Source organism: Carassius carassius, chromosome 6 (assembly GCF_963082965.1).
Source record: "Carassius carassius chromosome 6, fCarCar2.1, whole genome shotgun sequence".
Lineage (NCBI taxonomy): Eukaryota > Metazoa > Chordata > Actinopteri > Cypriniformes > Cyprinidae > Carassius > Carassius carassius.
Genome location: NC_081760.1, coordinates 28,437,916 through 28,453,474, shown reverse-complemented (window position 1 = coordinate 28,453,474; position 15,559 = coordinate 28,437,916). Strand labels below are relative to the sequence as shown.

Below are 15,559 nucleotides of genomic sequence, written 5' to 3'. Positions count from 1 at the left end.
CTCCTTTTAACATGTCAAGTCTGCCATTCTAACCCAATCAGCCTGACATAATGATCTCCAGCCTTGTGCTCGTCAACATTCTCACCTGAGTTAACAAGACAATTACTGAAATTATCTCAGCAGGTCCTTTAATGACAGCAATGAAATGCAGTGGAAAGGTTTTTTTGGGATTAAGTTAATTTTCATGGCAAAGAAGGACTATGCAATTCATCTGATCACTCTTCATAACATTCTGGAGTATATGCAAATGGCTATTATAAAAACTTAAGCAGCAACTTTTCCAATTTCCAATATTTATGTAATTCTCAAAACTTTTGGCCACGACTGTATATTTCTTCTAGAACACACTGAATGAAGTGTTGGTCTCAGGTATCCTATATCTACAAATAAGTGTATAAATATATAATGTTTAAAATTATTGAATAGCATATAGGTGTGCTTTAAAAAAAAAATATATATAATATTATTGATGGATCAAAAATCACAATTGTACACATCAATTCATTCATTCAGTTCTCCCAAACTGTCTAAATACGTATAATTTATAAACACTCATGTGACAGGAGTTCAGTGAACCCTCTGAGCCAATGAGAAACTGAATGGAAGCTATTGTAAAAAGCAAAACCAATAGAGTTTACACAATGCTGATGCCCCTTATGTGAACTTTGTCTTTAATAAATGTTCAAAAAGATCAAGAGTATAGTTTATACTACACAATGAAATCACAACTACATACAACAGAAAGTGAAATTGAAATATCAGTAGTAAACCTTAACCTTGATTCTTAGATATTTACAAAGGCTCTTTTACCCAAGACAGTTCAAGACAAGTAAATATTTTAAAATACACTGCTTGCTGTGCTAAATGTTATTTAGAAACATACAATCAAAAAGAAGAAAGAAAGGCACACAGAAAGCGAGTAACATCCACTGAAAATAGCATTTGCTGTTGAGACAGTGAGTTGCAGTGTGACATAATTCAGGTCAGTGGATCCTGGAGCTTCTGCCTCAATAGTGAGTTTGACATCCGTCCCTGACTCTGTGTCGGAGGGTGCAGTCAGTGTCACACTTCCTTGAGCGCTTCCGCCTGTTTCAAGGATAAGAGAGCTAGGGAAAGACACACTGAAGCCCTGGTCATTCAGAGCTCTGATAGTGTAGTTGCCGCCTGTAGTATTAGTGGCCACTGTAAAGTTGAGACTCAATGGGACTCCAGGCTGTGTAATGTTCTGTGATTGGGCCTGTGGAGCAACAGATATGGTGAATGCATGTTATTTGTCTTAAACAGTGATGAGTTTTTAAAACTCAGTTTTTATACTAACTGTAATGTAAAATATTGTTTTTAAATAAGTTTGTTGTGTTTAAACAGCATTTTACCATATAGTTCTCACCATGACTGTTATTCTAGATCCTTTATGCTGGGTGGGTGACTGTCTCTGGAATCGACTAACTGATGACGAGTCATTCAACAGCCCTTTCAGCTGCACCACAAACGCCCACTCAGGGATTCTGTTAATGTTGACCAGGAAGTCTGTCGCACTGACAGCTTTGACAGTTCCATTAACAACATCAGATCCTGAAGCTTTAACTAGAAGCACGTCAGTCACTATGACCGAATCTCTTCCAGTCACAGAGACATAGAAAGTAGCATTCCGACCTGATCAGCAATCAGAAAAATACTTTGAAAAGAATTGTTTTGGGGAAAATAAATAAATAAATACAAATTGTCATATTGTTTGGATATAATTTAGAAATTTAAATATACATATATTTGAGGAAGATATCAGTATTTTACCAATAAAAGGGCGAGTGAAACTCTGTCCCCATGAGTCTCCATGACCTCCCTCAACTATCTCCACAAAGTAAAAGAGGACGTCCACAGAACTCTGACCTGTATTCACAATTGGAATGTAGACATGCATGTACTTTTCCTTTGTTTTTGCAAATTGAGGATCCCACAAAGCCTTTTGCACAGCACTTTTTTGTCACTTAATAATTTATGTTGGTGCATCAATCTATTTTATTAATCAGTAAATAATATTGCGATATGTAATAAAAAAAAAAGACTATTTTTATGAGTGTGGATCATGGTTTCATATACAAGGAAAATTGAGAGTAAAAATAATACCAAATAATAATAACCAACAGCATGACAATTTAAGTTGTATTTTGTAATTGTAGCCAAGAATGTACCTTCCGTTTATATGGCAGGAAACTTAAAAAACTTAAACAAAATCCTGCTGCTAAACTGTCCATGTCCCATACAATATGTTTACAGAAGCTAATATTGAACAAAAAAAATGATAGAGGTATTAGTTCTTTGTTTTATTGTATCTACAAACTTTTCGACATTTCATAGTTTTGTTTGCATGTACTTTGGATGGACAAAACTGATGAGTTTATTTGAATGTGTAAAGTCAAGTGCCTGTTTTTTTTTTAACACTAATAGCAAGTCACATGCAGAAACAAACATTTTACCGATCACTTTCAGGGTGTAGGAGCTTGTGGAGTTTATACTGATCTTCCATTCTCCTGTCTGGTTGTCAGAGTTGAGTTTAACTCTCTTTAGATTCCCTACAGTCAGGATGCTGCCCAGAGGACCATCTGCCACTGAACCTGACTGAGACACACCTGAAAGTGTAGGGACAAAACATTACGTTAAGAGTGGCACTGTCACGGATGTGGTTACACAGGGATGGAGAGTAGAGCTGAGGATCTACAGTATTGTAAGCAGCAGGAACCAAAGGAGTGCAGCACCAAACCAAACACTGACACACAATAATTATATGTTATTTAGGCCCAATTCCAATTCTATTTTTTACCCCTTCCTCTTCCTCTACCCCTCCGCCTACCCCTTCCCCTTGTCCCTTGAAACAGAGTGTCAAGGGGTAGGGGAGAAAATATTCCCCTAAGGATTGGGACACCACTTCCATCAAACGCCAATCATTCGTCGTCTAGCTCTTACAATACACACATGTGCTGGTGTGCATTAGAGTCTTTAATTATCGTTCTGTATTAATGAGCTGCTTACTGACACATATGACATGACACATAGATCAGAAATCGCGCAGCTCACACATCCAGGAGAAAATAAACTTGTCAGCGCTGCCCCACGACTTTTATTAAATACAGTTTAAATACTGAATCGCTACATTATATTTTCCAGCGACGAGAGGATACAATAGCTGTTTTTAAGTTAACTCACTCTAAAAATATATACGCACAGACACGAATACACGCAATTTACATCTCTCTCTCTCTCTCTTGAATAGATAATATTTGAGAAAATGGTTTAGCAATTTCTAATTATTGGGAGGATTAGCCCCCATCAATGTCTACGGCAGTTATCGCCTTGATCAGACATATGCTGTAGCACTATCATGCAGTCTGTAATGATATGACGTTAGCAAATATTAGCAATTTTTTGCAAACATTTCTTTGGGTAACATAAGTGTTAATATGAACTTACAATTGAATGTAACATAAAACAAATGATTACTTTTCGTTAAAATCTTTATTTATGCCAAAAAAGCTTACGTTTATGTGTCTTTTTGTTGCCGAGATAATTCATACCCCTTCGTTTGAAGTGTGGTCCCTAAAAATCTCCGTTTGAAGGGCTATCTGGCCCTTCCCCTTACCCCTTCCCCTCCAACCAAAAGAGAATCGAGACACCCCTACCCCTTCACGTGAACGCGCGAAATGGAGGGGTAGGGGAAAGGGGAAGGGCTAAGGGGTAGAATTGGGATTGGGCCTTACTGTTACATGATCAGTTAAGCACAGAAAAACTGATTCATTAAGCACATAAATAAGCACTCTGTTCATAATGTGTTGCTGTACTGTACCTGTAGGACTGTAAAGGGTAAAGACTGGAGAGTCTCCAGTGATATACACTGTCGTGTTGGACAGAGATGGATCCAGCACAAAACTAAAGTTTTCTTCCATGGCTGAACTTCTCTCTACCTGTATAACAGTTACCTTCAAAAAAACACATTTGGGAAACAATTAGACCACACATCCAAACCAGGTGGTGGATCAGCACCTAGAGACAACCACAAATGCCTTAGATGTTAGTGGAGACCATAACAACTATATGAGCCCTAGAGATAGATACCCTGTGAAGACCTCGTGAACTAGACGTCCATTGACACAAATCATCAGCAAAGACAATGAAAACTAGACAAGTCCTCTCCAGCTTCAGCCCCACCAAACACTGGACTTATGGATCCCAATCACCAAGGAGAAGGAACTGGATGAATATTCTGAACTATACCAATCCACAATTTGGCTTGTGTTGCTGCCTGGAATTAAACTACACCATATTGGTTCATATTGGACCGGCCCTGAATAAGGTGTGTAATCAGTCCAATGGATGGGTGAGACGTCATAGAGGGGGTAGGGACACACTCAGTTTGTGTGTTGTCTGCTTGAGAGTGATGCATGCAGAATCAGCTCTCGAGGGAGTTGACGACTGCGATGCAAGCGTTTTGCTTCACTCTCAGAAGGCTCTATTTGAGGAGGGAGCCTTCAATGGCATTTCTTGCAGTGCCAGCCCCGCTTTTGCCGAGGCGAAGAGGTGATTGTGCTCATGGGTTTCACTTTCGGATTTGGTGGAATGAATGTAGAAGAGCAAGTCCCTATCTTCTTTCTTAAACACCAGATCCAGCGCCCGCTCTCGAGGGTTCAGAAGCCCATGTTGCAGTACTTTCACACCAGTGAGAGGGCGCGACACTCTGCCAGTCTTTCTCTGAGGAGATTGATGTGGAGGGCATCAATGGATGCACCAGTTGAACAAGCATCAGTTGCACAACAGCATCAGTTACACAAGCATATTATGCCTGATATTATAATGAGCAGCATTAATGAGGAGTGGAGCTCGCGCAGTCGGCTCTTGGGGGGCTGATTGTGCTTTTCTCGACAAGAGGCAGGTCTCACGAGACTGGTTCCCTTAGGAGGTCACATGGCGGTGTGGGAGTCCCTGCCAAGTGTGCTTCATGGGGTCCTGCCACGAGCAGGCTCTGGTCTAGTCTTCCTAGTAGACGATGTGGGTCTGAGGACCATCGTCCTATATACTGGACTATTGTAATGCACTTCTAGGTGGCTGTCCTGCATCTTCAATAAACAAGCTACAGGTAGTCCAAAATGCAGCAGCTAGAGTCCTTACCAGGTCAAGAAAAAAATGATCATATTACCCCAATTTTACAATCTCTGCACTGGCTACCTATTAAGTTCTGTATCAGTTACAAATTATTATTACTTACCTATAAGGCCCTAAATGGTTTAGCTCCTGCGTACCTAACTAGTCCTCTACCACGTTACAATCCATCACTCTACCTAAGGTCACAAAGAACACAAAACGCTGGACTTTTGGTAGTTCCTAGAATAGCAAAGTCCACTAAAGGAGGTAGAGCTTTTTCACATTTGGCTCCCAAACTCTGGAATAGCCTTCCTGATAATGTTCGGGGTTCAGACACACTCTCTCTGGTCAAATCTTGATTAAAAACACATCTCTTTCGCCAAGAATTCGAATAATGCATCTCATAAATTGTGACTGCAGTTGCATCTGATCGAATGTGCATTCTTATTCTTTAGCTTGGGTTAAACTAATTAATTTTGCTTTGTTGGAACAGCAGCTACGCTAATCATGTCTCTAATCGTTTCTCTGTTTTGCCACGGGATTTACACAAGCTCCAGTCTGGATCCAGAACACCTGAGAAGAGATGATGCTGACCCCCTTAGAGGACCCCCAATGATGCTAACCCTGAATCAACAAACAGAACTAATAAATATTGCTACAAGTGTGATTGCATCATATAATAATTGCTGTTAATAATGTTCATCATCTGGCTGACTACGTCTTGTATTAAGTTTTCTGCCAAGGCCCGGGGAATGGTGGCAGTGTTGGAGAGTTTTGGCCAGGCTTGGGTGGATCTTTTTGCGACTCGAGAGAGCACTGTCCCCTCTGGTTCTCTCTGACTCATCCAGCTCCACTGGGGCTGGACGCCATGGTACAGACGTGGCCGAGGCTTCATCTGTACATTTTTCCCCTGACTGCTCTGCTCCCGGGAGTTCTGGAGAGAGTGTGTGGGGACGGAGTCCGGCTGCTGTTAGTAGCCCCATTCTGGCTGGGCCGGGTACGGTTCTTGGGCCTGATTTCTCACTTTGACAGGACTCCATGGGAGGTTCCCGTCAGGAGAGATCTCCTCTCGGAGGTGGAGGGCATACCCCCACACAGAGCTTGGAGGCTGTAGGTGTGGTCTCTGTGGAGGTGTGTACAGTTCTATAGTTCCTGCAGGCCCTCTCTCCGCAGGGTTGACCCAATCCACCCTGAAGGTCTACGTGGCGGCCATTGTGGCCTACCGCGCCACTCTCTGTGGCCAGTCAGTGGGCAGATACCCTCTGGTTACACTTTTCCTCTGCAGTGCGCAGAAGAAGCTTATACTAAGTGGTGGATCAGGATGCTATCCTAAAGCCTCGAGTCCTCTGACCTCCCCTTACTTGGGGGTCAAGACTCACTCCTCACTGAAGTTTGGCCATTGGATGGGTTGTCCCTGATTACTGTCAGGCTCCTGGCTCCTTCTCTTGGCTTCTTCCACACTAGGCAGAGATTTGAAAGTCTGTCGGTGTGAGCATTCTCATTCCCCAAAGCTTTCTCCGAAGCAGCTCAAGTTCCTGAAGAGGAACGTCTCAGGTTACGTATGCAACCATATTTCCTCGAGGGAATGAGATGCTGCATCTCGGGGCCATACTTCCAGCATCCCTGGCGGCTCTTGCTTCATTCCTACAGGCTAAATGCTGGTTTAACTGCACGTGCTTTTAAGCTTCCTGCTCTCTGACGTCTCCCACCTGTGACATCTTGCCCCTCTATTGGACTGATTACACACATGATTCAAGGACAGTCATGCTGAAGGGCATTCCCCAAAGCATTCTCCGACGCAGCGTCTCGTTCCCTTGAGTTCCCATGGTTACACATGTAACCTGAGACGATACCCGTGTATCATTGAAACATTATTTTCCTGTTTAACTCTTGCTGTTTAACACAAGCTGCTTTGACACAGTCCGTACTGTATATAGTGCAATATAAATGAAGGTCACTCAAAAGGTGACAATTATTTCCAATAACAACATAAAACAGCAACAAAGCATTTAAATTAGCATAATATTAGTTGCATAATGCAAATTTATATTTATGTTATATAATAGGAGTTAGCAATTGTTAAAAATAATTGAGAATAATAAAGAATTGTTAGAAATTACCAGGTCAGCAGTGATAGCATCTGTAATGATTGCATTGGCTTGAGACATTGTAGTGTTTGTGACGTCTATGGTCTGTCCACCAGAAACATGGGCCAGATCACTGTACAGCTGTGTATCTGACAGAAACAGTGATCTTGATGGAGAGGCATCCTTTTCACTACGCAATAAGGAGCTTGTAAGCAGGAAATTAACCTGAATAGTGAAAAGAAAGAGAGAACAGTTCAATTTGTTTGCATCAGTTAATGCATTAGATATATAATGAACTAACAATTAACAAAACAAATTACACGATTCCAAAAAAGTTGGGACACTACAAATTGTGAATAAAAACAGAATGCAATCATGTGGAAGTTTCAGATTTCAATATTTTATTCAGAATACAACATGGATGACATATTAAATGTTTAATCTGAGGAAATTAATAATTTTAAGGAAAAAATAAGTTGATTTAAAATTTCATGACATCAACACATCTCAAAAACTTTGGGACAAGGCCATGTTTACCACTGTGTGGCATCTCCTCTTCTTTTTATAACAGTCTGCAAACGTCTTGGGACCAGGAGACAAATTGCTCAAGTTTAGGAATAGGAATGTTCTCCCATTCTTGTCTAATACAGGCTTCTAGTTGCTCAACTGTCTTTGTCTTTGTCACATCTTCCTCTCTATGATGCACCAAATGTTTTCTATGGGTGAAAGATCTGGACTGCAGGTTGGCCATTTCAGTACCCAGATCCTTCTTCTACACAGCCATGATGTTGTAATTGATGCAGTATGTGTTCTGGCATTGTCATGTTGAAAAATGCAAGGTCTTCCCTGAAAGAGACGATGTCTGGATGGGAGCATATGTTGTTTTAGAACTTGGATATACCTTTCAGCATTGATGGTGCCTTTCCAGATGTGTAAGCTGCCCATGCCACACGCACTCATGCAACCCCATACCATCAGAGATGCAGGCTTCTGAACTGAGCGCTTATAACAACTTGGGTTGTTCTTGTCCTCTTTAGTCCGGATGACGTGGCATCCCAGTTTTCCAAAAGGAACTTCAAATTTTGATTCGTCTGACCACAGAACAGTTTTCCACTTTGCCACAGACCATTTTAAATGAGACTTGGCCCAGAGAAAATACCTGCACTTCTGGATCGTGTTAAGATATGGCTTCTTTTTTGACCTTTAGAGTTTTAGTCGGCAACGGCGAACGGCACGGTGGATTTTGTTCACCGACAATGTTTTCTGGAAGTATTCCTGAGCCCATGTTGTGATTTCCATTACAGTAGCATTCCTGTATGTGATGCAGTTCCATCTAAGGGCCCGAAAAACCATTCGGGCATCCAGTATGGTTTTCCGGCCTTGACCCTTACGCACTGTTCCAGGTTCTCTGAATCTTTGGATGATATTATGCCCTGTAGATGATGATAACGTCAAACTCTTTGCAATTTTTCTCTGAGAAACTCCTTTCTGATATTGCTCCACTATTTTTGGTTGCAGCATTGGGGGAATTGGTGATCCTCTGCCCATCTTGACTTCTGAGAGACACTGCCACTATGAGAGGCTCTTGTTATACCCAATCATGTTGCCAATTGACGTAATAAGTTGCAAATTGGTCCTTCAGCGGTTCCTTATATGTACATTTAACTTTTCCGGCTTCTTATTGCTACCTGTCCCAACTTTTTTGCAATGTGTAGCTCTCATGAAATCCAAAATGAGCCAGTATTTGGCATGACATTTCAAAATGTCTCACTTTCAACATTTGATATGTTATCTTTATTCTATTGTGAATAAAATAAAGTTTATGAGAAATGTAAAATATTCCATTTCTTTTTTACTCACAATTTGCACAGCGTCCCAACTTTTTTGTAATCGGGTTTGTAAATTTCTTAATATTGATTTGTATATATATTATTGTTTATTGTTGGTTCATGATACCTAATGCATTAACAAATTGAACATGTTTGTAGACAGTAACACATCAGTTGCAAAACTGAAATAACAAACCAAACAGTGATAACACAAGTGATCTGCAGGCACTCACTGTTGACTTGGTGCTTTCTATCATGGCCTTAACTGCACTTTTTAATTCCGTGTCCTTTGCTGAAGCATCAGTTAAAACAAAAATGTCTGATGATGGAGGAGCTCTTGTCAGTGTCAACTATAGATTCATGAAACAGAACAAACAGGAAGCTTTAAGAGTATAATCACCTGGTTGACTCATTATTTATTATGGATTTCAAAGCTCCACCTAATTATTCACAATGATTTTCTATCTAATCTTTCATAACATTTGTTTTGTGTGTACTAATTTCAGTGTGAACTTTTTCAGGCTGAGTGAGGATTTAAATCATGGTCCAAAAGACACACCAGGAGTCCTGACAGGAACATGTCTGAGAAGTTTCCACAAACTGATGCTGAAAGTGAATTAATATATTCTTTGAATGCATCTGCTTTTGCAGTCCTTTTCAAAGGTCCAGAACCTGTCATCAGAAATGCACACATTACAGAGACCAAGAACATGCAAAATGCATTTTAAAAAAGAAGCTGTGCCTGATCCATGTATCTCACCCACATATATATAAATATATATATATATATATATATATATATATATATATATATATATTAGGGCTGGTAATTTAACACGTTCATCAAAATTATGAATTAAAATAATGCCTTAAAATTATTAACGCATTCAACGCACCTGCCCCACCCCAGACCTATGTGGATTATCCGCCATTTCATACAGTCCATTGACTAATATGTGGCAGGGCAACAACTTACTGCGTGATGGAGCCTAGAAAATATCCCTAAAATTCGAGATATGTGGCTAAATGCCCCTGTTTGAAATTGTGTCTCATATTTACCTCACAGTTAAGAAATATCACTTGAGCTGTAGTCTAAGTGCAATATCACACGAGTGCAAATGTGATACTCATCTTAAACAACAGTTCATTAAGAAGTTAATATTGTGTTATTTTAAACACAATGTTGCGTGTTTTGCTCAATTTTGCCAACCAAAATATAAAGACAAATCAAAACTGTTCATACCCAAGCAACCCACAGTGGCATTTCATTTGTTAATCCATGTTTTGAACGAATTTGGTGATCCATTTGGTGCATTGAACCATTGGCATACACTTTGTTTTTAAAGTGGCGCTGCACAAACTGAATGTTGTATGACGTCAAAGTACCGCGAGAGCTATTCAAAAGCAGAAGTAGTCTATGCCATCTAAAGCTCTTGCGGTTCTTTGATATCACACACTGATCAGTCTGATGGTGATGATCTGCTTCAAGTCGAACAAGCCTAATGATTCAATGAACCATTCATAAAGAACCCTTTACTTCACTCATTAATGAATCAGCCATGCATTTGAACGAATCAAACGAATGAATAAATGACTCGACGACTTAATCATTAAGACATTTACCACCACCTATACTGGCAGTTTTAGTTTATTATTTAGAGTATAATTTAATTAGAGGCATAATGTAATATTTTTCCAGTAATAATAATAATATTAAGAAAATACATTATTAAAGTTATAGTTCATCCAACCAAAATGACAATTCTGTCATCATTTACTCACATGGTCCAAAAGAGTATAATAAATTTGATCAAACAAAATATTTCTTGCTGAACCTACTTTTTGTAATCTCTGTTTGATGCTTTGGATTAATTAATCACCACATCATGTAATTAATTAGATTAAAAATTGTAATCGCTTACCAGCCCTAATAAATATATATATATATATATATATATATATGGTAGAAAACTATAGGCTGTGAGGGATAGACTTATAGACTTTAAAATGGCAGACACTGCAGAAAGGAAATCACCTAATTTTCACAAAACATCAGCTTTCAAAACTATTCCATGGAGTTATTGTCTTCTGAAAGTGTTTTGTGTTTGTCAGCAGTGTCTCTGAAACAATTTGATCTTATTTAATACAAATATTTCATATTTTAAGCACAATGGACCTACCCTGGCCATTAAATGGGACTAGAACATATTCTGAAGGTTCCTCTGATGTTCCTCTCCTGCTGTCTATGATACTTAAACACACACTCTTGAACACTTCAATGTAATGAGACAAACTGCCTGAGATGTCAAACACAAAAGCCAGAACTGAAGTCTGAGTGAGGCCCATTAGTCTAAGGAAAGAGAGATGAAAGAATAGTTCAGTCTATAGGCCTTTTACTTAATAATAAAAAAAGGATATTCTGGACATTCTTCTAAATATCTTATTTAGTGTTACTAGGGGGGGAAATGTTCTCATACCGAAGAAAGGCTTGGTCGCCTGTGGCCAGTCGAATATCTTCCAGTAGTTCCATAGTAGCATTGATAGCCATTTCAGCAGCACGGAAGTGAAGGAAGCCGTGATCTGAACTGATGTCATCCTTGTTAATGCCTCCAGTGGGTTCTGTTGAACTGGTCCTGTCAAAAAAGCCGCCATGGCTACATTTGCCTGACCAGACACATATTTTAAATTAAATGTTGTTGAGAAGTACATTTATATATATATATATATATATAATATATTTGTTCTATCCAGTCAAATATTAAAGTAACTCTCTAAGTATCATATTCTCAAGTTCAGCGACTTTCTGACTTTGGTTTGAAATCCAAAACACCTATCACTGTAAAACCGAACAAATGATCAAGGAAATTAGTTAATTGCACTCAAATAACGAACGTTCATTGGACTTAATTTAAATAAATAAATAAAATGTTGTTGTAGTAAGGTGAACTTAAAATGATTGCATTTTCTAGTTCCCAGCATGCTTTGCATCATAAAACAAGGAAAATAAATGTAGAAATTAAGTGATATTTTGTGTGTTTTTACAAAAGATTAACATAGAGGGACAAAAGTTAGTACTTAAATGTTGTGTTATGTTAGAATTTACAAAGGTTTCTGTTATGTTGGTTTTGTAGTGTTACCGTTGTGGTGAAGAGTAGAGCCTGTGGTTAGGCTGAGGCTGGACAGCAAATGACTAAATTTGAGTGTATTTCCCACATTACAGGAGTTGAAAAATTGAGAAAAATTTGGGTGAATTACTCTCTAATTATAAGGTGAGAAATATCAATATTTATAAGATAACTGAGATAATTCAAGGCAAATGTAATTTTTAATTTCATGTAAACTGAAAACATTTAAAAACATAACTTAAATGTTTTTGTGTAATCTGTTACAAAATATTTTTTTGAGTTCTGTGAACTTATCAGGGTTTACAGTGTAATAAGTTCACAGAACTCAAAAAATATTTTGTAACGGATTACACAAAAACATTTAAGTGATTTTTTTTTAAATGTTTTAAGTTTACATAAACTTAAAAATTATAATTCCAGTTAAATTATCTCAGTGTTATCTTAAATAATAATATTTCTCAACTTATAATTAGGGAATAATTTACTCATAATTGTATCTATTTTTCAACTCATATGATGTGGGAAATACACTCAAATTTAGGCTTTTGCTGTCCATCCTCAGCCTAACCACAGGCTCTACTCTTCACCACAACGGTAACACTACAAATCCTACATAACATAAACCTTTGTAAATTCTAATATAACACAACATTTATGTATTAATTTATGTCCCTCTATGTTAATCTTGTGTAAAAACACACAAAATAACACTTAATTTCTAAATGTATTTTCCTTGTTTTCTAATGCAAACCATGCTGGCAACTAGAAAAGACAATCATTTTAAGTTCACCTTACTATAACAAATTTTTTAGTTTACAGAACTTATTTAAATATAGTCCAATGAACTTTCATTATTACTTGAGTGCAATTAACTAATTTCATTTGATTAATTTCACTGTTCGGTTTTACAGTGACAGGGTTTACAGTGTCCCAGAGCTAATGCCAGTACTTACCTGCAGGTTTTGATGATAAAATCAAGTGGAAATATCCAGAAGTTAATGTCTTCTGCTGCAGTACATCTGGGAGAATATTGTCACTGCAGTTTTTTCCAACACAGTTTCTGCATGTTTTTGTGTTGGGACCTAGACATCCATCCATCCATCCATAAAGTGTTGGTAGAATTGCACAGTATTCAAGTGTCACAAATTATTTTTTTGACATACGCATATAATTGTAACGATGGCTAACTAATATATGATACAAGTGACTGGGTAAAAATCGGTAATTCTGAGATGAACAGAATTAAAAAAAAATGACAATACAGCACAGTACCTGCTATATTGTCGAGAGGAAGGTCAGGTTTGATCAGTGTGCTGAAAGGAGCAGTGCTTCCCAGTTCCACCCAGTTACTGTGGCTATAGAAATCCTGCACACAAAACACATCTGTTTGCTAGATTGTTCTTAACAGTGTTTGAGAAAAAAGCTGCTTAATTAAATGCACAGTTCTATAATGTAGAGTAGAATGGTTTTAAGGGCAACCATACCTGTAAAGTATGACATACAGCCCCAAGACTGGTGCGGGCAGACAAATAGTTCCCCTTTTTGATGCTGACTTTCACAGAAGCTACGCCCTTAGTAATGAGGTCTCGTCCATTTTTGAAATCTTCATCATCGAAATGGTGAGCAGTACTGAACTGCTTTCTATCCACAGCTGCATTGCTAAGGGAAGTCTGAACAATAGCCAGATTGAAAGAGGATAGTTTCAAGAGGGAAGAATATGCATTTGAGCAGGCTCTCTGGACGGTAGTTGCAGTCAGTTTGCTGTTGATCTGGAGGTGACGAGTTGGATGTACAGAAAAATAAATTGTTAACACTTTGCAGCCTTTTAACTGCCATAAAATGCATGATTAATGTTCATGATTAAACGAAAAGTCTGATTATTAACTAATAATTCTGGCCATAAACTGTACAGAATACACTTCATCCTTGATATCGTCAAGTTAATTTATTTTTAACTAAACGTATATCTGTTTGGATAATGGTGACATATGTAATAAATATTGTAAAAAAAAATAAGTTTACAGCAGTAGTGCTTGTGATGGCTTACATTCTTGTGGCCATTTTTTTTTTTTTTTTTGGTAGGCTATGGAAAGTTGCTGAGCAAGTGCTAATAAGATGAATGGGAATGCTAACAGTCTGCGGTTGATTTCAGCAAAAAGTTTAACTTGTGTCTCAGTTTGCAACTGCAAACAAAAATTCTAAAACTCTAAAATTCAGAGTAACAAATTAATATTGGGATACATTTACACAAATATAATTAAGTCTAGCTAAACCAATCTACCTGACATTCTTCAAATATATGAGTTCTGATCAAATAGTTTGTAAACAGAATGCCGTTTCCAAACGAGTTCACGCTCATATTCTTTTCTTACAGGTAGCGTAAAGTCTTTTCCCCGGGCTGTGGCTACATTTCGGCACACCTCTGCCATCTTGCGGAGGAAAGCTGCCTCAGTGATTTGATGATGTGTGAGGGATTCATCAGTAAGGAAGATTTTGAATGCTGCTGCCTGAGGGGGCTGAAATAGAGCCCCCTGGAGGAGAAATACAGCCACTACAACCAGTGAAATCATGGCTGTCCACAACGACTATGGGGTAAAAAAAATCATTATGAAAATTAATTCGTTTTGTGTTATTTATTTTTAATGAAATATGCCATACATTATTTTTTTCTGTCTCTATAACAGACTTCATTGTGACTCAAACCTGCAGATTAAGTCAAGTGTCTCTCTAATAAAATGTTGACCCTTGTGGTGGTTAATTGTGTTTGCGTATGCCTATGTAGCTGTCTATACAACAAACTGGTTCTTCATAACACTAAAGACTGAAAGTGAAAGTGGTGAATCCAGTTAGACTCATTTTAGATTTAAGCCTCATGGCACACCGATTTTATGCATAAACTTGTTAATGAAGTACTGAGTTAATAAGACTTGTTAGAATGGGCGTCTCTAGGCCATTTTTAGTGGTGCTTTAGTTTACAGAATTTCGTGGGGGAGCAATCGGTTTTCCATATCCTGTAAAGTATTCACTGTGTTTACCCTTCATCACACCACAGCTGTTTCCTCCAGCGAAAATGTAACCCTTTACACATGAATGCATACTTTACAAAACGATAATGTTGCTATATTTTAATCTGAAAATTTAACTTTTAACATAAAACAAATTACAGTGCATGTGGCATTAACTAACATACAGTCATGCACATAAATTATTATTTAAATTTTTTTTTTAGTTTTTAAAGTGAATCAGCACAGATACAGACGGTTGGTCTGGGAACGCCCCCGGGAACGCCCCGTCACGTGAAGTGAATTTAGCCCGTGGGGGAAAACATTGTAGTGATGGGATTTATGGCTCTTTGAGGGGAACCGAATCTTCGCGATCCGTTCCTTTC

The 15,559-nt window shown here is 38.3% G+C and overlaps 1 protein-coding gene across 2 annotated transcripts; it reads right to left on the bottom strand.

Moving 5' to 3' along the window:
- Positions 1 to 736: 736 nt before the first annotated feature.
- On the bottom strand, positions 737 to 14,748 carry LOC132142580 (von Willebrand factor A domain-containing protein 7-like). Of its 2 annotated transcripts, none has more exons than XM_059552548.1 (14): positions 14,544 to 14,748; positions 13,656 to 13,940; positions 13,444 to 13,537; positions 13,125 to 13,253; positions 11,524 to 11,710; positions 11,227 to 11,396; positions 9,606 to 9,718; positions 9,280 to 9,396; positions 7,251 to 7,442; positions 3,839 to 3,971; positions 2,475 to 2,627; positions 1,792 to 1,887; positions 1,388 to 1,653; positions 737 to 1,237 (listed from the first exon to the last, which is right to left on the bottom strand). In XM_059552548.1, exons 1-14 carry the CDS (start codon positions 14,739 to 14,741, stop codon positions 872 to 874), a joined length of 2,499 nt encoding a protein of 832 aa, XP_059408531.1. In that variant the 5' UTR covers positions 14,742 to 14,748; the 3' UTR covers positions 737 to 871. The 2 variants fall into 2 exon arrangements, with proteins under 2 accessions (XP_059408531.1, XP_059408532.1); XM_059552549.1 differs by having other exon boundaries at positions 9,606 to 9,652.
- Between the last annotated feature and the right edge of the window lie 811 nt (positions 14,749 to 15,559).